This window comes from Stegodyphus dumicola, chromosome X2, assembly GCF_044657685.1.
Source record: "Stegodyphus dumicola isolate Sdum_Otavi_A_Nest chromosome X2, ASM4465768v1".
Classification (NCBI taxonomy): Eukaryota; Metazoa; Arthropoda; class Arachnida; order Araneae; family Eresidae; genus Stegodyphus; species Stegodyphus dumicola.
The window spans coordinates 125,074,406-125,096,998 of record NC_140781.1 but is presented as its reverse complement, the minus strand read 5'-3'; the positions used below and the strand labels follow the sequence as shown (position 1 = coordinate 125,096,998).

Here is a 22,593-nt window from a genome sequence, read left to right as displayed (position 1 = left end):
GAGACAACACAGAGTGATACCTGACGTTCTACACTGGTATCTGGTCTCTTCTCTTACTGGCTTACCGCTGGAATCTCTTTCACGGGAGCACAGAGTACACTGTCTCGTTGGATTTGATTTCCCCCCCAACCTCTTCATAATCACTATCTGAAAAATCATCGCTTTTGCTATCCTGCATCATCGACATTATTTTATTTTTTTCCCAACGCATGCGTCCTTCTTTATACATTACTAATCCACAAGCCAACATATACTATACAATAGGGAAACACATGACCAGTCCCTCCAAAAGAACCGCGCAACCAACAAAATTTGGCAAACTGGCATTTAAAGCTGAATATTTCCTTTCATTTCCTTCAGACCGAGTAAAACCGTGATACAAGAAATCGTACTAACAAATTCTGTTTTGCCCGAGTTTTCTCGGGATAATTATTAACTGCAATATATACGAACCCGAGATAACTCGGGATAATCAGGCAAGCGGTTAAGGAAGAATATTTTAATAGTCATTAACATGTGGAATGTTAAAGAATAAAGTGAAACACATATTTTTAAAGTAAATTTTGTTCACAGTTTGTAATTTTTATACAAAATATTATCAAAATTATAAACTTACTATACATGTACTAGAGAAATTACTAAAGCTTTTAATTTTTAACATAAACAAAATGCACTAAAACTTCTGTCATCAGAATATTGCAGTCTTTTTGGATTCCTAATCCAGGGAATTCGAAATTTTTTATTCTATTACATTTTTTATGTTATAATAGAAGCTTTTTTTCTAATTAACCTTATTGGGTTTAATCAGTTTAAAATTCAGTTTTTCTAAATTCATTATTTCACACATTTTAGGTTTGCGATTTATACAGGCGAATATATTTTTTACATTTCAACTTTTGTTGCCTTTTTGTTACAAATTTTAAGAACTTCATCTCCTATTTTTATTTGTTTTTTTTAATCAGATTTTCATTTATTTCATATAGTTTTTTATATTCTGGATTACTTCTGGTTTATATGTTGGATTCATTCCACTAAAATTGTAAATTTATATTTTTAAGCTTTATTGTTTGTTTGTGATTTATATTATTATTTTAACCAGGCATACATTTTTTTCAAAATTTGAATATAATTTTGTTTTCAAGTATTGGATTATTATTTTTGCAAGTTTTATTTTTAGATTTGATTTACTCAAAATCATTTTTAAAATTTGTCAATGTTTATGATGCTGTAATTTTACAATTTGGGACTGTAGGGGTTGGACTGATAAAGACACAGATTACTTTTATTGTATTCTAAAATCATTTTTTAAGTCTGTCAGTTTAGAAACAGGCCATTTTATTTATTTACTTCTTTCATTGCACTAACCCCCTGATTATGATGCAGTGAAAGATGTAAATTTCATATTTTATTTTTGGTTTTGGCATATTTGGCCCCTATTTCTTGTAGTTCATCATTGTGCTTCATAGTTTTTGCACATGATTTATTCCAAATTGAATATGTATTGAATTTTAAATAAACTGCTTTATAACTATAACTAGAGGAGCCTTTATTGAGAGAGAAAAGGGCTTGATACAGGCATATCATGATTAAACATGAAAAAAAGAAAAAATAAGTGAGTAAGTATTCAAAAAAAAAACACACAAATCTAATTTAAGGATTTCATATAATGAGATAAGACAGAAATGGTGTTTTAATTCTCATACAGAACTACAGCTCTCAGCTTGCAAATAATAATAAAATATATGAAACACATCATTTTCAAATACAACTAGCAGTAAAGCCTTATGTATGGATTAGTGTAAAATTAGTATCTTGAAACTGGAGTAAGCTACAATAGACAATCTTGGAGACATGTATACTACGGCGGGAAAAAGAACTTCCGTTCTACTGGGCTGACTGACGAAATTCAAATTGCATTTTTCATGTCTCAAAAGCCCAACTTAGGATGTACACACATGTCCATAAATTAAGGATAATGCAAAATCAGGCAAAGGAAGAGTTAGAAGCAAAACAAATTTGACTTATTTGTAAAGCTTATTTATTAAACAAAAGGTAAAGAGCAAAAAAAGATGCTGTATGTTCGATATTATTAAAAAAATTAGCGATTTTTCTCTCCCTGAAGCAAATTACAAAAACAACCTACTTACAAAAAACCAATATTACATGGTGGGTATGATTGTTAATACATTGTATGTCTCCCAGACGATGCAATACAGTACATACAACGCCTAGGCATGCTGAGTATTAAGTTATCGATCTGATCTTGGGGGATATTACACCACTCAAAAAGCAATGTTCTCCGAAGCTCCGGTAGACATGTAGGAGGAGGTTGACGGGCTGCAACTCGTCGGTCAAGCATGTCCCACACATGCTCTACTGGATTCAAGTACGGTGAGAATGCTGGCCAGTCCATACGGGTGATATCCTCCAACTGAAGGCATTCGCTTACGATGTTTGAACAATGAGGACGGGCGTTGTCATCCATAAACACAAACTGTGCGCCCATGGCACCCCGAGACAAACGTACATGTTGTTCCAGAATGACGTCCCGATAGATTTGGCTTGTCATGGTTCCAATTTGAACATGCAGGTCAGTTCTGGAACCCAGAATAATTCCACCCCAAACGAGCACTCCTGCACCACCGCAACGATGTCGTTCAATGATGTTTATTGGTGGTAATGGGTACCTGGAGCTCTCCATATGAAAGTCTGGCAAGAATCAGACTGCAAGCTAAACCTGGACTCATCGGAAAACATCACACAAGCCCACTGTTGCGGTGTCCACAATGCATGCTCTCTACTCCAGGCTAACCACAGGCGACGGCGAGTTGCAGTAAGTGAAACGCATCTGAAAGGTCTACGAGCATACAGACCAATCTGCCCAAAGCGTCTGTACATGGTCTGCCTTGAAATTGTCGTACCAGTGGATGAAGAAAGCTGACGAGACAGGTCTGAGGCTGTGCTCCGCCTGTTTCTTTTGTCAGTAACTACCAAATACCGGTCCTCATTCGGCGTTGTAACTCTGGGGCGACCTGTGCTGTAACGTCTACTCACATTACCATCATCTTGGAATTGTTGCCAAAGCCTGGAGATGACACTCTGGGCAATTCCAAGTTCGTCTGATACTTCCAGTTGGGTACGCCCACATTCCAGACGGCCGATAATTCTACCACGTAAAAAATCATTCAAATGCGTCCTTTGTGTCATAACTATTCGGTTATTGCACTGAAATGCTTATAATGCGCCTGCGAACAGTTTTATTTCTTTGCCTGTATTCCTTATATATCACTCTCTTACACTCTCATCATTGTCATGTACCATCGGTGTAATCTGGTTGCTTCCTGAAATTCGCATATGATTCTTCAAGATGTGTGTAGTGGTTTTACAGGTGATATATTTATTTTAGAGTTCGATTTCCGCGTAACTTTCAATTATCCTTATTTTATGGACATAAGTGTACATTAGACTTATACATAGCATTGTTTTATACAGGTACTTTGACATAAAATTGGACTCTTTCTGAAATAACATACCAAATTTTTTTCCATATTTCGGTCCTACGACTCGAATTATGCCTAAATATTAAATTTTGTAAAATTTTGTGTGAAATTTAAAAATTTAACTTGGCGCATTTTTGCACCAAGAATAATTCACTTGGCGAACTTCTTAATATATGGCAACCTATTTTCCTTTCCCTTCCATTATGCAGGAGCAGGGAAAAATGTAATAGCGTTCTTACCTTTCACGTTGTGCACGAGTGGAAAAAAAAGTCACATCGTTTCTACTTTCAAATAATTTTTAACAAAGTGCCGAAACCACATTTGATGTTATTATGGCTTTCAACAAATATGCCAAATTTCAAAACGTGCCAATAAACAAATTCACGTATATCTTCAGAAATGTTGAGTAAAAAACTGTAATTTTTTGCAGGTATGCTTACAAATACATCTATTTTAAGATGATGGAAAAATTTTAAAGCTTATAATTCAAAATTTTTTTCGGAAATTTGTAAAATTTTTTTTAAAGTACAAATTTTTAAAATAAATCATAAAAAATAGGTGAATTTATTTGAAATGAACCTAAATTTTGAAATATCAAAGGAAGAATCAAATAAGTTTAATAAAAAAGAGATATTAATATATATATATCAAATTCAATTAACACTGAGGAGCTAAAATTTGAAGAGTTAATTTTTTAAAAACTACACGTGCGATTTTTCAAAACCTGGCAATTTGGCATAATTTGAGTATGTTGAGTAAAAAAATTGGCATGTCATTTCAGAAAATGTAAAATGACGGATTTTGTGTCAAAATACCTATATTAGAACAATGCTATATATAAATCTAATACATATCCTAAGTCGCGCTTTTGAGACATGAAAAATGCAAGTTAAATTTCGTAAATCAGCCCAGTAGAACGGGAGATATAAAACTGTCCTTTTTTTCCCCCACAGTGCACCTAGCACAGGGTTGCCACTCAAACAGGAGAATGAAATTCCCTGACTTTTCCAGGTATGTTTCGAGAAAATTCCAGTCTATCCGCGTAATGTACGTTGGCTGTGCTAAGAGGTAAATTAATTATGTTATTACTTGTACTGTGTAGCAAATTCACTTAATTATTCAATAAATCCCAGAGGACATTTATTCTTAATTATTCTTGGTACACTTTGTTTGATAACTTTGTTTACTTTTCCACTTAAGAAACTTAATAAAATTTAAGATATATACATTGGATAACAATTGTACGTTTTATTTAATTATTACTCATGATCATCACCAGTTCAACATGAGGCTAATCCGGTTCTTATAAATCACAACGCAATGCTAAAAGTTAGGTTAGATCTTAGGTAAATTTAATTTGTGTGAGGTGTCTTCTTAAAAGGCACCTTAACACTTGAAAACACAAATATAATTATAATAGGAGTTGTTTTCTCCACTGAAGATTGAGATTAGAAACTGCCCAATCTGGAATAAAATAAAGCTTTTTTTGCAGACATTCTGCAGCTAAATGAAAGAAAGAAATCTATTTAATGATATTTTTTTACTAAATTGAGGTATTTTATATTTATTTCGCAGCATACATAAGGAAAAAATATGTGCATTAAATTTCGTGATGTCATCATACTGCTAGAATCAATTTCAGGATTATGCCAGAGAAAATTTCCTGAAATTTGTAAATATTATTTACTAAAGATAAATAAATTTAGTGGGAAGAAGCAACGTTAAATGATATGAATAACATAAAAATAAAGATAATTACTTAAAAATTAAATTAGAATAATCAATGATATTTTAGCGAATATAGTTATACTACATGGTTACCCTAGATGACTGATTACCATTTTTTTATTTTACTACAAAATGACAAGGTATTTATTAAAAAGAAAAGAAAAAAAAAAAAGATTTTGCGGTAAAATCCTAGTATACGGTACGGCCTTCGCACGATTTTGAAAATTGTCGCCAAGAACAAAATGACCCGTTTACTGCTCATCATCATGTTGCCAAATCCCGCTGTACCATACATGGAGATTATTCTAACCAAAGAACGTCTATGTAAAGAAGAAAAGGTTCCATACATGTAAATGCTATTACGCGGCTAGAAAGCAAGGGGAAAATTTGCCAAGGGATTTGGCGACGGAACCTGGCGGCCAGAATTTCCCTCTCCGCGATGTGTACAGGAAATTGAGAAACACGTGTTAAGAAGAAACGTTCTTTGCAGGGGCGTAGCTAGAGGGGGGCATCTGTCTCCGGGCGCAGAATCCGAGGGGCGCCAAACTGATGTTACGATATTTTAGAATTAAATCTTTTCCATCCTTGGAAAGCAGTAGGGGGCGCGAAATCTTCAGTTGTCCCTGGGTGCTGAAAACAACTACAACTAGCTACGACTCTGGTTCTTTGACAAAAAAGAAAACTACGAAAATCCGTTTTTAAATTATTGCGAAAAATCCATGAAGAAACATTTTTTCTTGGATTTTTCGCAATCATTTTAAAGACAGATTTTCGTAGTTTTTCACCCCCTCAAAATAACTAATCCATGAATTAATTTACTTGCACCAAAAAATATTTTCTTTTCCTTTAGAGTTTAAAGAAATTTTAAAGGATATTCATTTTATGAACTCTTGGTAACGTGACCTTCGAACTTCGACACTGGTTTCGAGCTTTGGCGACAGATATATCGCGCATGCACAGCTGTTTCCCTCTATGATGGAACGGAGCCACGTCAGTTGCAGAGAGGTTTTTCTTCTTTACAATACATATTTTTTATTCTAACCTTTATGGTACTGTATACTAGGATTAAACCCATTTTGTTTCATACGAGAACAGGTACTTTCTTTAGTTCATGCACTGCACATGCGATTCTCGAGGTTACTGGAAATCAAACATTGCAGGAAACTTGCTTTGCCTTTCTAAAAGACAATCAAATTGGAGCTGCGAAAATTGGCTCTATGCCAGCTGCCCGAATGACACTCACGTGATACACAATTCGCCAAAAAAGTGATCTCTTCCGACGTCAGGGCAAAACTCGCCTTTTTTGGCGGGATCGTTGTATGAAATTCCCCGACTTTTCCAGATTTTGACTAAAACACTTAAGTTCCCTGACTTTTCCCTGAATTTTTTGGTCAATTTCTGAATTCCCTGACTTTTTCCGGTTTTCCAGGTAGCGTGGCAACCCTGCTAGCAGAAAAAAATGCCCACAGATTTTTTTACACTGCTGCATTTTCAAAAAATCAACTTTAAATACTTAATGTTGAAAGTCAGAAGTACTTCTGGAATAGGTGGTCCTAAATGTGGTGGATTGCAGCTGCTCACAGGTCTGATTTCATTTGTAAGTGGAGCCATTGAAATTAGCAAACTGAAAAAGAATTTTTCTATAATCATACAAATTATAAAAACCAGCAATCAAACGTGAATCATTTTTAAATGATAATAATTACAAAAAGCAATTAAAGCTGCTTAGGAAATGCACTATTTACTTAATATCTACTACATGTAGTCACATCATATGATTAAATGACAGGACTTCAAAAAGTAAGTATAGTCATTATACTTCAAAAGTATCACATCAAAACAAAGATATCAAGTAAAATCTTATGCATTATGCTTTTCACTGAAAAAAAAAATCAGGGAAGGGGATAAGCTTATATGCAGCATACATTAAAAGTACATTTAAAGAATCCATTTTCTTGGTTCTAATAAATAAATCATTTTGGATGATATTATAAGACTCTGAATGTATAAAGGAATTACGTCCAGCCAGCATGACTCTGAAAGGTGACATGAAAGTAAAAAGGATCAGCTATACCCTTCAAGAAAGGAAGTGTTTGGCAATACACTTTAAGCCATTAGACAAAAGACTAAGATCATAGTTCATTCTCATAAGGTATTAATTATTACAGCAATTTTTTGTTCAAGTTAGCAGCTCACAGCTAATATTATTAATGATAATTCCTGTAGCAGTTTTTAACAATATTTTGGAGTTTCCAGGGGTATCTTCTTAATGATGAAAGTCATACAAGTTGGTAGTTGTTTACTTTCTACAAACTATCCCTCCATTAACATTTAAAGTTATCAGTAACCAGCATAATCTAGCTCTACTATCAATCTTCATTTTTCCTATATGGCTATCAGGAAAATGCAATAAAATATTCCAATGCAATTAAAACTATACATCTCTACAAAAATACTGCTCAACAACATTAGTGAGGTTCTATCCCCAAGACAGGCTACATTTTTTTACCTGCATTTGACTGGTGCAATCCAGATGGTGTACATGTAGCTTAGTTGTTTGATCATTATGATCAGTATGTCTGACCAATAAATTCACTCTTTGCATCATTTGCATCTGATAAAAAGAAGCAACTTGTTGGACAGGATCCCTAAGCAAGCAATGAAAACACTGGATGACTTTCCTTAAAGTTAAAGTGTTTAGTTAAAAAAAAAAAAAAAAAAAAAAAAAAAAAGAATTGTTAACAAAAAAAATAAATAAATAAATAAAAAAAAAAGAAAGTACTCTAGCAAATTAAATTTCTTAGCAACACTACCTCTATTCTTTACAGTTTTAAGAGCTAACACAATGAATACTAACAGCCTATACAAGTAATTCCAAATCATGCAGATACTATAGAATTTTTTTTTTCCAAATTCAGTAAATTCTACAGATTGAGCGCTTGCAAAAAATCATGAAAAGTTCTCTCCCCCCCACTTAGATGGAGCATCTACATATACACTGAAAATATCCAATGCTTTTTTTTTTTTTTTTCCAATTACTTCTATAAACGTCAATAGCAAAGGCTTGATTTTAAATGCATAAAAATTGGGTGAATAAAGGACACTTTAGGAATCCCTTTTACTCAAATATGTTTTTAAAATAATTAACATATTCAATGACTGGCAAAATTTTCACTTTCTTAATACTGAGAGATGGAAAAAATAACTCCAGTTCCAAATTGCCATAACCAGACTTGTAGTCTCACAGTCTGAGATAAATGGAGAAAACTAGAGGATGATATAGTAACTATAATAAACTGAGTACAAACTTTGAAAACAAATACTTGATACCTTGTTAAATTTTAAGACCATCATAGTTAAAACAATGAAGAATGACCACTTGAAAACTAATTCCAATATTTAGATGGGTAAACGATATTTGTTCTCTCCTTCCCCCACTTAGATGGAGCATCTACATACACACTGCAAATATCCAATGCTTGTTTTTTTCAATTACTTCTATAAACGTCAATAGCTAAGGCTTCATTTTAAATGCATAAACACTGGGTGAATAAAGGGCTCTTTAAGAATACCTTTTACTCAAATATGTTTTCAAAATAATGAAATCCTGAATCTAGCTGCTACAATGTTTTGTCCTTAAGAATAAAAATTAGAATATTTGTTTTGGAATATCAATCTTGCAAAGATGACCTGATTAACACATTACATGCACGTATATTTCACCAAGTAACTTGACAAACTAAACTTGTAGAAAGAAACAACGGAAATCATTGCATAGCATCACAAACATCATTCACCTTGTATTTATATAATACCCGCTCTCCAGGCCAAATCAACTAAATATGTGTACTTTTGCATCACCCGCACTCAAGTGATAGAATGCAGAAAAAATAAAAGTATGTTTCCTGCATACAGTGTATTAAATGAAAAAGTTTTGAACCTTTCTGTTATAGGACCACATGTGCCAAACAATTTTTTTATGCACTAAACTACTTCCAGCATTTAACAATACTTTTGTCATCATCTCATTTCGACTGTGGTAAAATCTGAAAAACATAGAATGCATCATTTAGGTCAGTTATCTTAAAAAACAAAGAATGAAACAAAATAACTCACTTTAAAAATGTTTTGTTCAAAATACTTTGAAAATATAAACACTGCTACAAAAGACACGGAAAAAAAAAAAAAAAAAAAAAAAAAACATTTAACAGTGGCCATTAGACAGTACTGATGGAAGTAACTTTTTTTTTCACATTATTTGGCATATGCCATCCTAAAATGGAAGAGATCTGAAGTTTCCATTTAAAAAAAATCACAAGAAGTAAAGAAAATTACCTCTAAAATTACTATATCCATGGGCTATGTAAATGTACTCTATGTGGTTTGTATACTTACTTTTTTTTTTACCTTTTATTATATTAATTTAAAATATGTAATTAATTATATTACATATATCTAAAATAACTAAAATTTAGTATTGCGGTTTTGTATGTAAAGTACTAAAACAATAAGCTTCGCATGACAGAAGTCTACAGAATCTGCATATAAATGTAGCGTCAACATGTTTTCCATAAACTTTGCAGACAGTACAACACTTTTGCACAGACTTTGTTTCTCCATATTGCCTATTTCTTTTCAAAAGATATGCTTTCATGTAACATGAAAATATAAAAAATGCAGAAGTATATAAAAGATAATATAAAAATAAAAGAATACAGAATAGGAAAATATATAAACTGAATATAAAAATTAAATATAGTATATGGAATACAAAAAATATATAAACTTTTTTGTCCGCTAGATAGTTTCTCATTGAAATAAATAATACATTGATCACTCAACACCTTTTTATGTACCGACTTTCATTTTACAGTATACTCAGGCTTACTATCTTTCTGTCCAGTCTTTTTACTTTATTACTGGTATCATTCAAGCCTCGCATTATCTTTTTATTTCAGAGTCACCATCTTTGTTCATACTATACTAAAAAGTCCAATATTTTCTTCAAAAACTTTTCAGGTATTCTAATACTCTAATAACAGTCATCCGAGTTTGCATAGTGCCCATAAATTTTCACTTTTATTTACTAACAATGAAATGGTAATTATCATTCTTTCCTCAATACAACTAACTGTGAGCTGTATACATATTCAGTATTTGCTCAAGCCCACTCACAAGATTTGACAGCTGTGGGGAAAACTAAAAGACTGCCTACAAAGACATACTGATTACAACAGATGATATGAAATGATGTATTATAGTTGCCTGTTCTGGAACTTCAGCTGAAATGCTACAACCTGTGGAATAATCTTTACATGACAGACTGGAGGCTTGTATTGTAGCTGGTAGTCATCATTCTGAACACAACCTGTAAATGTCAGTATTCCCTTTCTTCTTTAGAATCTTCATAATTTTATTCTTCACTTCTGTACTTCTTAATAAAGTGCTAACCCATGGCACATGAGAAAAATACAAATTGTAAACTATTTTACTGCAAAATCAGCAACACACACATGCAAATATAATCACACAAATCAACCACACACATCAGCATTGTAGTCTTTGCCATTAAATAAAGCAAATAACCATCAGTATTCAGAGATTTGATATTATGCTAGCTTGTAAGCTACTTGCACTAGAATCCTGGGGAAAAAAATGATGTTTTCATTTCCATTAGTTTTATTTTATTGATGTCAATAGTCACTTTTCTATTTGGGAGGGGGGGAAGTTACTTTGTTAAAAAATACAGAATCTAATAAATATTAAAGCTTGTGAATGGGCTCAAATTATGATATCTTAACTTCTGTTCTATGCAATCAGCAAATCAATAGCACCTTTCATTTTAGAAATAATTGCAGTACAAGTTTTAGGTGATTCATCCTGTATAACACTTAAAATATTTTAAATCTGGTTATGAACAGAATACTCAAATTTCATATAATCCTAGCAACAGATGCATTAATAGCCATACATTCTTTTTGCTGAATAAGCATGATTTGCATCAGAATTAGTTAATTATAAAAGGGTGTTTTAGAATAATAGAGAATACACTTTTGTGTTGAGTTAGAGGAAAAAAAAATCTCTCTCCCCGTAACAAAATTACAAGAGGGAACTATAGGGTTGGAGGGAAAGTTCTGTCGTATTTTAAAGAAAATATTTGAATTCATTTATAAAAATATGTGTTTAATATTAATCAATTATATATGCTCCGTTATTTGTTACAACCTGTTGCCATCTTCCAGGTAACCTGTAAATTCCTGTTTTGTAGAAGTTATCATCCATGGAGTTAAAATAGTCAGCAACTGCCTTAGAAACACTTTCAAAAGACTTGAATTTTTTTCCCGTTAGATACTTTTGCAGAGATCTGAACAGGTAATAATCAGAGGGTGCAATGTCAGGTGAATACGGGGTGTGACTAAGGATTTCCCATCCTAACGCATTCAGTTTTTGTAGTGTCACCACTGCAGTATGCGGGCGAGCATTATCGTGATGGAACACTATTCCTTTTCTGGACGCTAATGCTGGCCTTTTTTCTTTGATAGCTGCATTCAATTTATCCAGCTGATTGCAGTACAGATCCGCGTTGATGTTTTTTCCCTGTTTCAGCAACTCGTAATACACTGGACCTTTCCTGTCCCACCACAAACAAAGCAGTACTTTTCGTTGATGGACACTTGGTTTTGGAACTGTTCCTGATGATGTTCCTGGTTTGCAGTAAGATTTTTTTCTTTTAATATTCTCGTAAAGAATCCACTTTTCATCTCCAGTAACGGCTCCACATTGTGTCTAATCAGATGTGATGAACATATTCTTACACGATCAGACAAATTCTTTTCCGTTAATTCATGTGGAACCCAAACACTTTGCTTTAACACAAACCCAAGAGATTTAATGTGATCTCCAACAGTTGTATGATGAATGCCAAACTCTTCTGCAATTTCTCGACTTGTTAAATGTGGATTATTTTCCAACATGGATCGCAAAACATCATTATCGATCTTGGATGGTCGTCCAGATCGAACACTTTCTTTGAGGCTCAGGTCCCCGGAACGAAATTTGCTAAACCATCTTTGACAAGTACGAACATTTACAATATCTTTTCCAAATACCGCACATAAATTTTTACATGCAACAGATGCGTTGCTTCATTTTTGGAATTCATATAAAATGCAGTGTCGTAAATGCACTTTATCTACCGACATGTTTTTCCCTTTAAATATTACAAGTAAATGATTAACGGTAAAAAAGGGCACCTTTTATATTATACAGCAGCTAAAAAAAAAAAAAAAAAATTCTGATTGACTCACTAGCCAGATGTTTTTTTTTTTTATTTACAAGAAAAATCACCTGCTGCCTATTTAAAATACGACAGAACTTTCCCTCCAACCCGTTATTTGTTCTTTGTTACAGACACAGATTTTTTAAAGTTTATAAGGTAAATACCATCTTTATAATAGGAAATAAATCTGCACATATGCAAATGATAATAAAAATAAACAAGTAAATAAGAATTTGTTGCATCTGAAATTTTCTTGAGATGTCATTTTTTCCAATGTTTCTTTAAAAGTAATTTTTTCTACTGATATTCTTAAAAACAGCCATGTGTTACCGAGCTGTTGCAAATAAATTTGCATGCAAAATAAAAAAAATATAAAATTCTCTTGTTGAAAATTTTATGCCATGTAATTTTTTCATTAGTCCTTTAAAAGAGAGCTCTTTAGAAGTCATCTGTTGGTAGTATTAAAAGAAAATAAAAAATCTATACAAGATGAGAACCATAGAGCTCCCACACATAAATGTTTTATGTTATCTACTACAGGTTGCTTGCCTGCTGCATGGCCCTACATGCTGCAGTTACTAATTCAAACAATATAAACTTACTTCACTTGGAATTTTCAATTCAGTTTTTATTTTTGAGTGATCTGCTGGCAGAAGCACTGGTTTTAGTCTCATATTTGAGCATGGACAAAACTAATGAGTGCAAGATCATATTTCAATTGTTTTATCACTTTAGATGACTATTACACATGCTTACTACAAAGGCACAAACGTAATACTGAAATTATAATACAGGCACACACATAATGAACTTTAAAGACAAGCAGTTCAATGATCGGTTAACTGTTCAAGTGTGTATATAATGATAACCATTATTAGCAGCTGAAGTTAATTTATTTTAGCTAGTCAGCTGAAACTAAGTGCAGAAACATAAACTTGGGCACCTACAGATGAAATTTAGTCAAAATATATGATCTAAATCATAAAAATACTGTAAAAACCCACAGAAATATCACATAATAGGAGAATTTATGACTGGCCTAAACAACCCAGAACAAGTAAAATCTTTATCAACTTTAAGTTACAGCACAGTTATAAAGAAGACTGTTGTTTGGTATTTAAAGGTTGCATTAACCATAATGATAAATTTCTATTCAAGTTCTACATCAAATCTCAGGTCTGAAACATGTAAATGTTAATACGAGGGCTATCCAGAAAGTAGATTACGTTTTGGAATAAAAAAATAAACAAAGTATAGGAAACAAATTTTATTATATACAGATGAAAGCCACACTCAAATACTACTTTTCTACATAGTCACCATACAAATTAAGGCATTTATCGTAGTGATGTACGAGCTTGGAAATTCCTTCGTCGAAAAATTCGGCCGCCTGCGCCTTCAACCACTTCGTTACCTCTTCTTGCAGCTGTGCGTCACCATCAAAACGCTGCATAGCCAGCCACTTCTTCATTGCTGGGAATAGGTGGAAGTCGCTCGGTGCCAGGTCGGGACTGTACGGCGGATGAGGAAACAACTCCCACTTAAAAGATTCAAGAACTTTACGAGTGACATTTGCCGTGTGGGGCCGGGCGTTGTCGTGAATCAACAAGATCTTAGAGCTCAACATTCCTCTGCGCTTGTTTTGAATTGCTCTTCTGAGTTTTTGGAGAGTTTGGCAATACCTTTGAGAGTTTATTGTAGTGCCTCTTTCCAGGAAGTCCACCAAAATTACACCTTTTCTGTCCCAAAAAACAGTCGCCATCATCTTCCTTGCCGACATTGTTTGCATGCATTTCTTGGGTTTTTGGGGAGAACTTGTGTGCCCCCACTGCATTGATTGCAATTTCGTTTCACAGTTCACATGTTTCACCCATGTTTCGTCACCAGTAACGATGCGATCGAGTAAAGAGTCACCATCCTTATGGTAAGCGTCCAAAAAGTTCAACGCTGCAGCCATTCGCTGATTTTTGTGGTCCTCTGTCAAGATTTTTGGAATCCATCTTTGCACAAAACTTGTGGTAACCAAGCTTTTCGCTGATGATTTCGTGCAACAAACTTCGCGAAATTCGTGGAAAACTCAAAGAAGGTTCCGTTATTGTGAAATTTCGATTTTCACGCACTTTAGCATTGACTTTTTTGAGAAGTTCGGCGGTCACTATGCTGGGTCTCCCACTTCGATCTTCGTCGTGAACATTGGTTCGGCCATTTTGAAATCTTATGACCCACTGACGCACTCCACCTTCAGTGATAATGTTGTCCCCATACACTTCACGAAGCTGCCGATAGATTTCTATCGGTTTACAGTTTTTTGCAGTCAGAAACCTTATTACTGAGCGCACCTCGCAGCTCGCGGGATTTTCAATTAACGCAGACATTTCAAACCGTCACAGTATCTGAACGGAGCACAGCACGAACCTCTCACTAGCACGGCTAGATGCAGACTGAGCTGCGCAACGCTCTGACCCCAAGATGGCCGTGCTAGCCCCGCCCCTAGCGGACACAGACGGAAACGTAATCTACTTCCTGGATGGCCCTCGTATTATAATGCAGTCTTTTAAGAAAAATAAATTATTGAATTATTTCAACAAAACTAGCATAAGACTCTTTTTCACTGTTTCTCCCATGTTATACACATCATTTATAGTCACTTAAATAAAAATTTCATACACTGTAAAGTTAAATACTATTTTATGACATATCCGATTTAAAAAACATAGCAGAAGACTGAAACACCTGATTAAAAATATTGGAAAAAAACTTCAAAATTATGCTTTTCATAATAAAGTTTATCTGGTTCAAGAAATGGTAACTTTATTTCTATCGGTATTCAGACCATTGCAGCATGCACAGACTCCAACCTACAACAAAACTTGGCAGTAGTCAAAACATGAACGATATTTCTACATCTTTGAAAATGTGCATGCAAGGCATATTTTTTAATTAATCATTAAATGTAATTAATTACATTTAACTTGAAATCCATAGATATAAAAACTGAATAATTAAAAATATTTTTGGTAAACTATATGCATTTTAATAAGAAACTTTTAATTCATTACTCAAGCAGAAATATCACTAAATCTGCTAACATATTATTGAAGCAAATATTTTAAATCACAAACAATTATAGAGGAAATTAGAATTTATAAACATTATATCTTAATGAGTTATTTGGATTTTTATTTCTGCAGCGAAATTTTTAAAAAAAATTAATTAATTTCAGATACCGATTAAGAAATATACATATAGTTATCCACAAAATACTTATAATCCATTTTTAAATTACCAATGAAAAGATTTATAAGTAGCATGTGCTTTGCAAATTTACGTTATGAATCAGAGCATCTTTTTATAACAGTTCTTCATTTGTCTGCATTTTTGCTTTTCAGTAAGAATGGCTAAAGAGTTTTCATACCTAAATTTCGTCGAAATGCAGTTTGATTTTGTTTTAATTTATCTTTTACGATAGGAATTTATTTTTTCTTCCCACAGGTTAAATTTGAATGGGATATTTTTCCTTAAGGCAGAATTCAGAAATATCACATTCAAAAGCTACTTCGAATGGTCTGAAACTGAAAGACTGAATTAGACAATTAAAAATTGAATAAAATAGCATTTATCTTTTCCAACATCCTTTCACTCTCTTTTATGAAGAAATTTTACATTTAATTTGATTTTCTTGCATTAATTTCTTTATGCCTTTAAGAAAATAAATGCTATTTACAGTCACCTTTCACATTATGCACGACTGAAAAGCCTTTGCCGCTAGTGCAAACTGCATGATTTACAGAAACTTTAGACACCTTAATGCACTGAAATTCTGTAGAACAGGAATCCTTAAATTTCTGGCTTTATAATTTTAGCCTGTTATCCTGAGACGGCATATTTCATGTTTATAAGCTTAAAAACTTCAAGTTTAATGACAACTTATAAGAAGCACATGCCATGTTTTCTCATCATAATTTCAGCAAACAAGAACTGCAAGGTTAAGACTTTCACTGTAGAGCGCTTGATTGGAAAGACTGATGGTTGGAATTTGCAAGTCAATGACTGGTTACTCTTCAAAACCAATAATAGCATAAATTTAACATAACTCATGATCCATGAACCGCCAATCATCGGATGAATAAATTAGTTACGCTTTGCAAACCATTCCCCATTGTCCCCTTTCTGTAAAAGCCATAGTTTTTTCAGCATTTTCCATATGTAGTAGTTTTTAAGGAATTTTTACAGAAACTATGGAGAATCTGCAGTGATTGGAGTTTCTGAACAAGCATGATGCTGCAATGGCAATGGAAATGCCAGTTTTGAATTGCTAATGCATAAAAGGAATTCATTACTTTTAGTCAGAAATTTTCAAAAATGAATTAAATTTCTTTTCATTAAAAATTTTTAAACAGCAAATATAAAATTTAGAAAGAATACCATAAAAATGTATTATTCTTTCAATTCCTTAATTTAGCAAAGAAGCTATAAAAAAGGATTATTTCAATCAAACCAAAATAAGGCAATGAATGAATATTAAAAATTTTAAAAAAATAATAATAAACAGCCACACATACAAAAAAAAAAAAAAAAAAAAAAAAAAATCAAAGTTATACTTCTATCAGAAATGTCCTACCAGTAGTTTTTATTCAACAGACGTGAACAGGTTTCCTGGTCTAAGTTTTGCAAACTTTCACACCTCAGTAAATCAAGTCCTAAGCCAGAAGAAGTACCAGTATTTTCAAGATAATTTGACATCAATTCTCGATTGCGCCGAAGAAACACAATTGTATCTCTAAGAGTTAATGCATGATCAAAATACCTTCTAGCTTCTCCTTCACCAACATCAGCAACCTATTTGCATACATAAAATATTGAATATACAGAAAAAGAAAAGCATTATTTAATATGAGAAGCAAAACAAGTTTTCCTTTTAATTTTTAACTTATGATTTCAGATTATAAAATACGTAACTTGCATGCATGAAATTTCTTTGATTAGAACAACTAAATACCTTCAGTAACTCAACTAAAAAACTATCTAGAGATTCATCTGACAATTTGCCAACTTCAAACATTGTAACAGCATGACTTTTCAGTCCCTATAATTTAAAAAAAATAACAATGTTAGTATACCCATGTCATTAGCAATGCTAATATATATTATAGAATAACAAACAAATCAGATTTCAGGAATTGTAGGAAATAACGTGATCATTTTATGATGTACATCATGATATACCATATACTACAGCTGCAATATGGATTATAATACAGAGGTACATTTGATTCGATTCATGAAATGTAATTCAGAAGTCAAACAACAAAAATCAGCATTATATTTTCAAAATTTTCACAGGACTAGTTTCGAAGATTTCACCGAACCACCATCCTCAGCTGCAGCTGAGGTTTTGCAGTTTTGCAGCTGAGGATGGTGGTTCGGTGAAACCATCGAAACTAGTCCTGTGAAAATTTTGAAAATATAACGCTGATTTTTGTTATTTGACTTCTGAATTAGTATTTATTCGGCATGTTATTGTGTCTTAATCATGAAATGTAGTTATGCACAAATGATAAAATGTCTTTACAGCAAGTGTTGGAAATGTCCACTATTTTTCTGAAGATGGGTCTGAAGCATTCACACCATACTTTCAACAACTTTTTAGGGCATCAAAGCTAATGAAATTGATCTCTGATATAATGGCTTGCTCCAAGCACTTTGCACAGATTTTCTTGACACAAGTGCCTTTTTTAAAACTCCAAAGAATTTTTGGTACTTACGTTTAAACACAACCACCTTGGTGCGAACTGGTTATTTCTTACAGATAAAAAGGTAAAAGTTGCTTATAGGGTGCAAGCTGCTAGTTTTCATGCCTTTTCTTTTACAAAGATTACCAAATTACCAATATTTATCATAAATTTATAAACATTATTAATATTTTAAAAGAAAACATTTTAAATATTTAAAATACAAATTTGAAAAATTATTTAAAATACAAATTTGAATTAATAACACTCACATGATGAAACATTAAAAAATAAAACACATTCGTGTTCAAATCTTCTAGTAATTTTTTAGTGCTATTCTAATTTAGTACTATATTTAGTACACAGTGATCTGTTTTAGCTTTAAAAAAAAATCGGAGAATCGTGTAGATTCGGCTTCGTACAATCCTCGGTAACAGCGGCTATCTAGGAAAGGCATTTGCTCTGACATTATGTATTCCTGAAGAAATTTTACTGCAGTTTTTCCCATTGCTGGGATATTCGAGAAGCTTATATTTTAAAACTATGTTTAAGACACCAATGGAACTTAGAATACAACAAAAAGAACATATTCAAAAATGGCAGCGTTTCTTGATTGAAGGACTGTTATGAGCATGGTTGCTAAAAAAGAGTTATGCAAATGGTTGCTAGAGTTAGGCACATTCTGAAAATTTGGTGACTTCTACCAAGGTTGTGTTAATACATGAATACAGAATTATTTTTAATGCTTAATCAGGGAAGTGAGGGGAACCAGACCTTCTGAAATCAAGCAATCCTCAAAAATGTCTTTTTGGATGTATGGTATGTTGTATCGTCTTGTTGCAGATAACTACAGCATTCATTAGGCTAGAGAAAAGCTACCAACTTCCAAATTATTCTGTGGTATGTCAGACTGCAAACGGTTTCATAAAAAAAATTGGGCCCACTATGTGGCATTGAGAAAATGCCTACCAATCCCTAACTTCTGGGAATGCAGCAATGATACATGAAAGATGTATGGATTTTGTGTTGACCAACAGCTGTTATTTGGACTACTGGTGTAACCCCTAACATGAAAATTTATCTCATCACTAAAAGCACATTATCCAGTATGCTCATCTTATTACTTTCCATCTGGTTGATAAACTACTGACAGTAACTTATTCTTTTAAGATTACCTGATGTTTTCAGTTCCTGTATGCAATGTATTCAATATACACGTAGACTTTAATTCTTTGGCCTTTTGTGCACTCCCACAACACATTCCTGTCTGCAATAATAATTTATGCAGGCTTGCCTTAAAGACTGTTCAAGTAATGCAAGTACTTCTCATATTCCCTTCACTCAATGTTGAAGAATGCTTGTTTTGCTTCTTTTCAGCAACAGTTTCAGTGTCTTGAAAGTGACTGATGACTCACATTTCAGCTACTTGCACAGGTGTAGCGGGGAACTTAACACAAAACACTTCAACAATAAACACACTCTATGATACTGAAAACAACATTAGTATTCTTAAGGCCACACCACATGCTCTGTAATTATGAAAACCATGTTCTCTGTCAGCACAAAAATGATTACTAATGTCATTTACCAGTAGGTAAAGTACGAGGGCCATCCAGGAAGTAGATTACGTTTCCGTCTGTGTCCGCTATGGGCGGGGCTAGCGCGGCCATCTTGGGGTCAGAGCGTTGCGCAGCTCAGTCTGCATCTAGCCGTGCTAGTGAGAGGTTCGTGCTGTGCTCCGTTCAGATACTGTGACGGTTTGAAATGTCTGCGTTAATTGAAAATCCCGCGAGCTGCGAGGTGCGCTCAGTAATAAGGTTTCTGACTGCAAAAAACTGTAAACCGATAGAAATCTATCGGCAGCTTCGTGAAGTGTATGAGGACAACATTATCACTGAAGGTGGAGTGCGTCAGTGGGTCATAAGATTTCAAAATGGCCGAACCAATGTTCACGACGAAGATCGAAGTGGGAGACCCAGCATAGTGACCGCCGAACTTCTCGAAAAAGTCGATGCTAAAGTCCGTGAAAATCGAAATTTCACAATAACGGAACTTTCTTTGAGTTTTCCACAAATTTCGCGAAGTTTGTTGCACGAAATCATCAGCGAAAAGCTTGGTTACCACAAGTTTTGTGCAAAGATGGATTCCAAAAATCTTGACAGAGGACCACAAAAATCAGCGAATGGCTGCAGCGTTGAACTTTTTGGACGCTTACCATAAGGATGGTGACTCTTTACTCGATCGCATCGTTACTGGTGACGAAACATGGGTGAAACATGTGAACTGTGAAACGAAATTGCAATCAATGCAGTGGGGGCACACAAGTTCTCCCCAAAAACCCAAGAAATGCATGCAAACAATGTCGGCAAGGAAGATGATGGCGACTGTTTTTTGGGACAGAAAAGGTGTAATTTTGGTGGACTTCCTGGAAAGAGGCACTACAATAAACTCTCAAAGGTATTGCCAAACTCTCCAAAAACTCAGAAGAGCAATTCAAAACAAGCGCAGAGGAATGTTGAGTTCTAAGATCTTGTTGATTCACGACAACGCCTGGCCCCACACGGCAAATGTCACTCGTAAAGTTCTTGAATCTTTTAAGTGGGAGTTGTTTCCTCATCCGCCGTACAGTCCCGACCTGGCACCGAGCGACTTCCACCTATTCCCAGCAATGAAGAAGTGGCTGGCTATGCAGCGTTTTGATGATGACGCACAGCTGCAAGAAGAGGTAACGAAGTGGTTGAAGGCGCAGGCGGCCGAATTTTTCGACGAAGGAATTTCCAAGCTCGTACATCGCTACGATAAATGCCTTAATTTGTATGGTGACTATGTAGAAAAGTAATATTTGAGTGTGGCTTTCATCTGTATATAATAAAATTTGTTTCCTATACTTTGTTTATTTTTTTATTCCAAAACGTAATCTACTTTCTGGATAGCCCTCGTACCTATGTAGTCAACTTTTAGACAAACAGCTTACTAACTTTCAAAAATCGCTAAAATATACTTATTCAACATCAGTGTATAAGGTATTTCTCCTGTCTTCTTAGCGAGCCTTCATGGTGTAGTGGTCTGCACGCTCAATGCATAATTGAAATGTCCGCGGTTCAATTCTCGGCAAAGGCATTGCATATTTTTCATCTTTCCTGTTTCCAAAATACCTAATGTCTCTACAAGTGTGCTCAAGACAAATGATATGAGCAATAAAATGATGGCAAGATATAAAGGTCTTTATTTTGTTACAATAATTAAATATTAAATAACAGACTAGGATTGAACTTATTCTGATACCAAGCATGTAACACACAAAATGTTAAAGTAAGGCTAACAGGGGGCTTTCTTCCTACTAGCCTCATGATTTTTATAAATGCCTTGCTATTTTTATATATGTGAATTGAGAATTTTACAAAGGAGTTAGAAAAAAGGAATGGTGGATTCAAATTTACTTGGAATTCGTATAATAAACTTAAAATAACATCACTTACCGGAGATAAATTTCCCATCATTAGAAATGCAGTCAAAGTTGAGTCAAAGAGAAATCCTATTCGCTTCAAAGGGACACTGGATAGAATTGTTGGCACTGTAATTAATTACACTGATACATGAGTGATTAAGCATGTTTAATGCTACAAATTATTTATACATACTGCTTAAAACAATTCTGAGATAATGAATTTTTACAATTATTCTATGACACAAAGTTTGTAGAATAAAATACCAATATGAAGTAAAAGTGTGCAAATGGAAAAATAACTATATTAAATTTTAATCAAACATAAAAGATTAGGTTCTTTATTGCAGCAAATCAATTGAATAATATTAGCCTCAGATGGGACAAATAAAAGGAATACAAAGCTCTTCATAGATTTTCTATGCAGAGCTGTTTGTATTCAAGTTATGTATAGACAAAAACCATGATATATATATATACAGCCACTCCATTCAGTCAACAGGAATCGAACCTATCATGAGTATTGTGTTGTTCAGTAGCTTTATCTATTTAATGATTGCATTTAAAAAAATACAAGAAAAAATGAAAACATACATTTGCTCTATGTTTCTGAAACAATGAAATAATATTGGATTGGCTATTTTTAACAAGGTATAACTTATTTTAAGGTTTAACAATGCAGCATGTTTTATATGACAAGGATGCAGTAAAATTTGTGAAATTCTCCATTCTCTAATAAAAGAGCTATTCTCAATTTGGCATGCAATTTACGAATGAATGGGAGGTATAGGATGTCTGTTCATCACACTGCAAATATGTTTGATGAAATTTACATGCAGCATTTCAACAAAAGTCCTTACACAGCCTTTATTTTTACCATCATTCATCATAGATATACTTCCAGTTACA

At 33.6% G+C, this 22,593-nt stretch overlaps 1 protein-coding gene across 2 annotated transcripts in view; it reads right to left on the bottom strand.

Moving 5' to 3' along the window:
* The window catches only part of LOC118197094 (protein FAM91A1), a 169,635-nt gene that overhangs the window by 41,134 nt on the left and 105,908 nt on the right, over positions 1 to 22,593 (bottom strand). For both annotated transcript variants that reach the window (XM_085809656.1, XM_085809657.1), the window contains 4 exons: positions 21,719 to 21,813; positions 17,507 to 17,593; positions 17,129 to 17,346; positions 6,765 to 6,852 (listed from right to left, as the gene is read on the bottom strand). In XM_085809656.1, the coding sequence (XP_085665782.1) occupies positions 6,765 to 6,852; positions 17,129 to 17,346; positions 17,507 to 17,593; positions 21,719 to 21,813 (488 nt within the window). The remainder of the gene's footprint in view (positions 1 to 6,764; positions 6,853 to 17,128; positions 17,347 to 17,506; positions 17,594 to 21,718; positions 21,814 to 22,593) is intronic.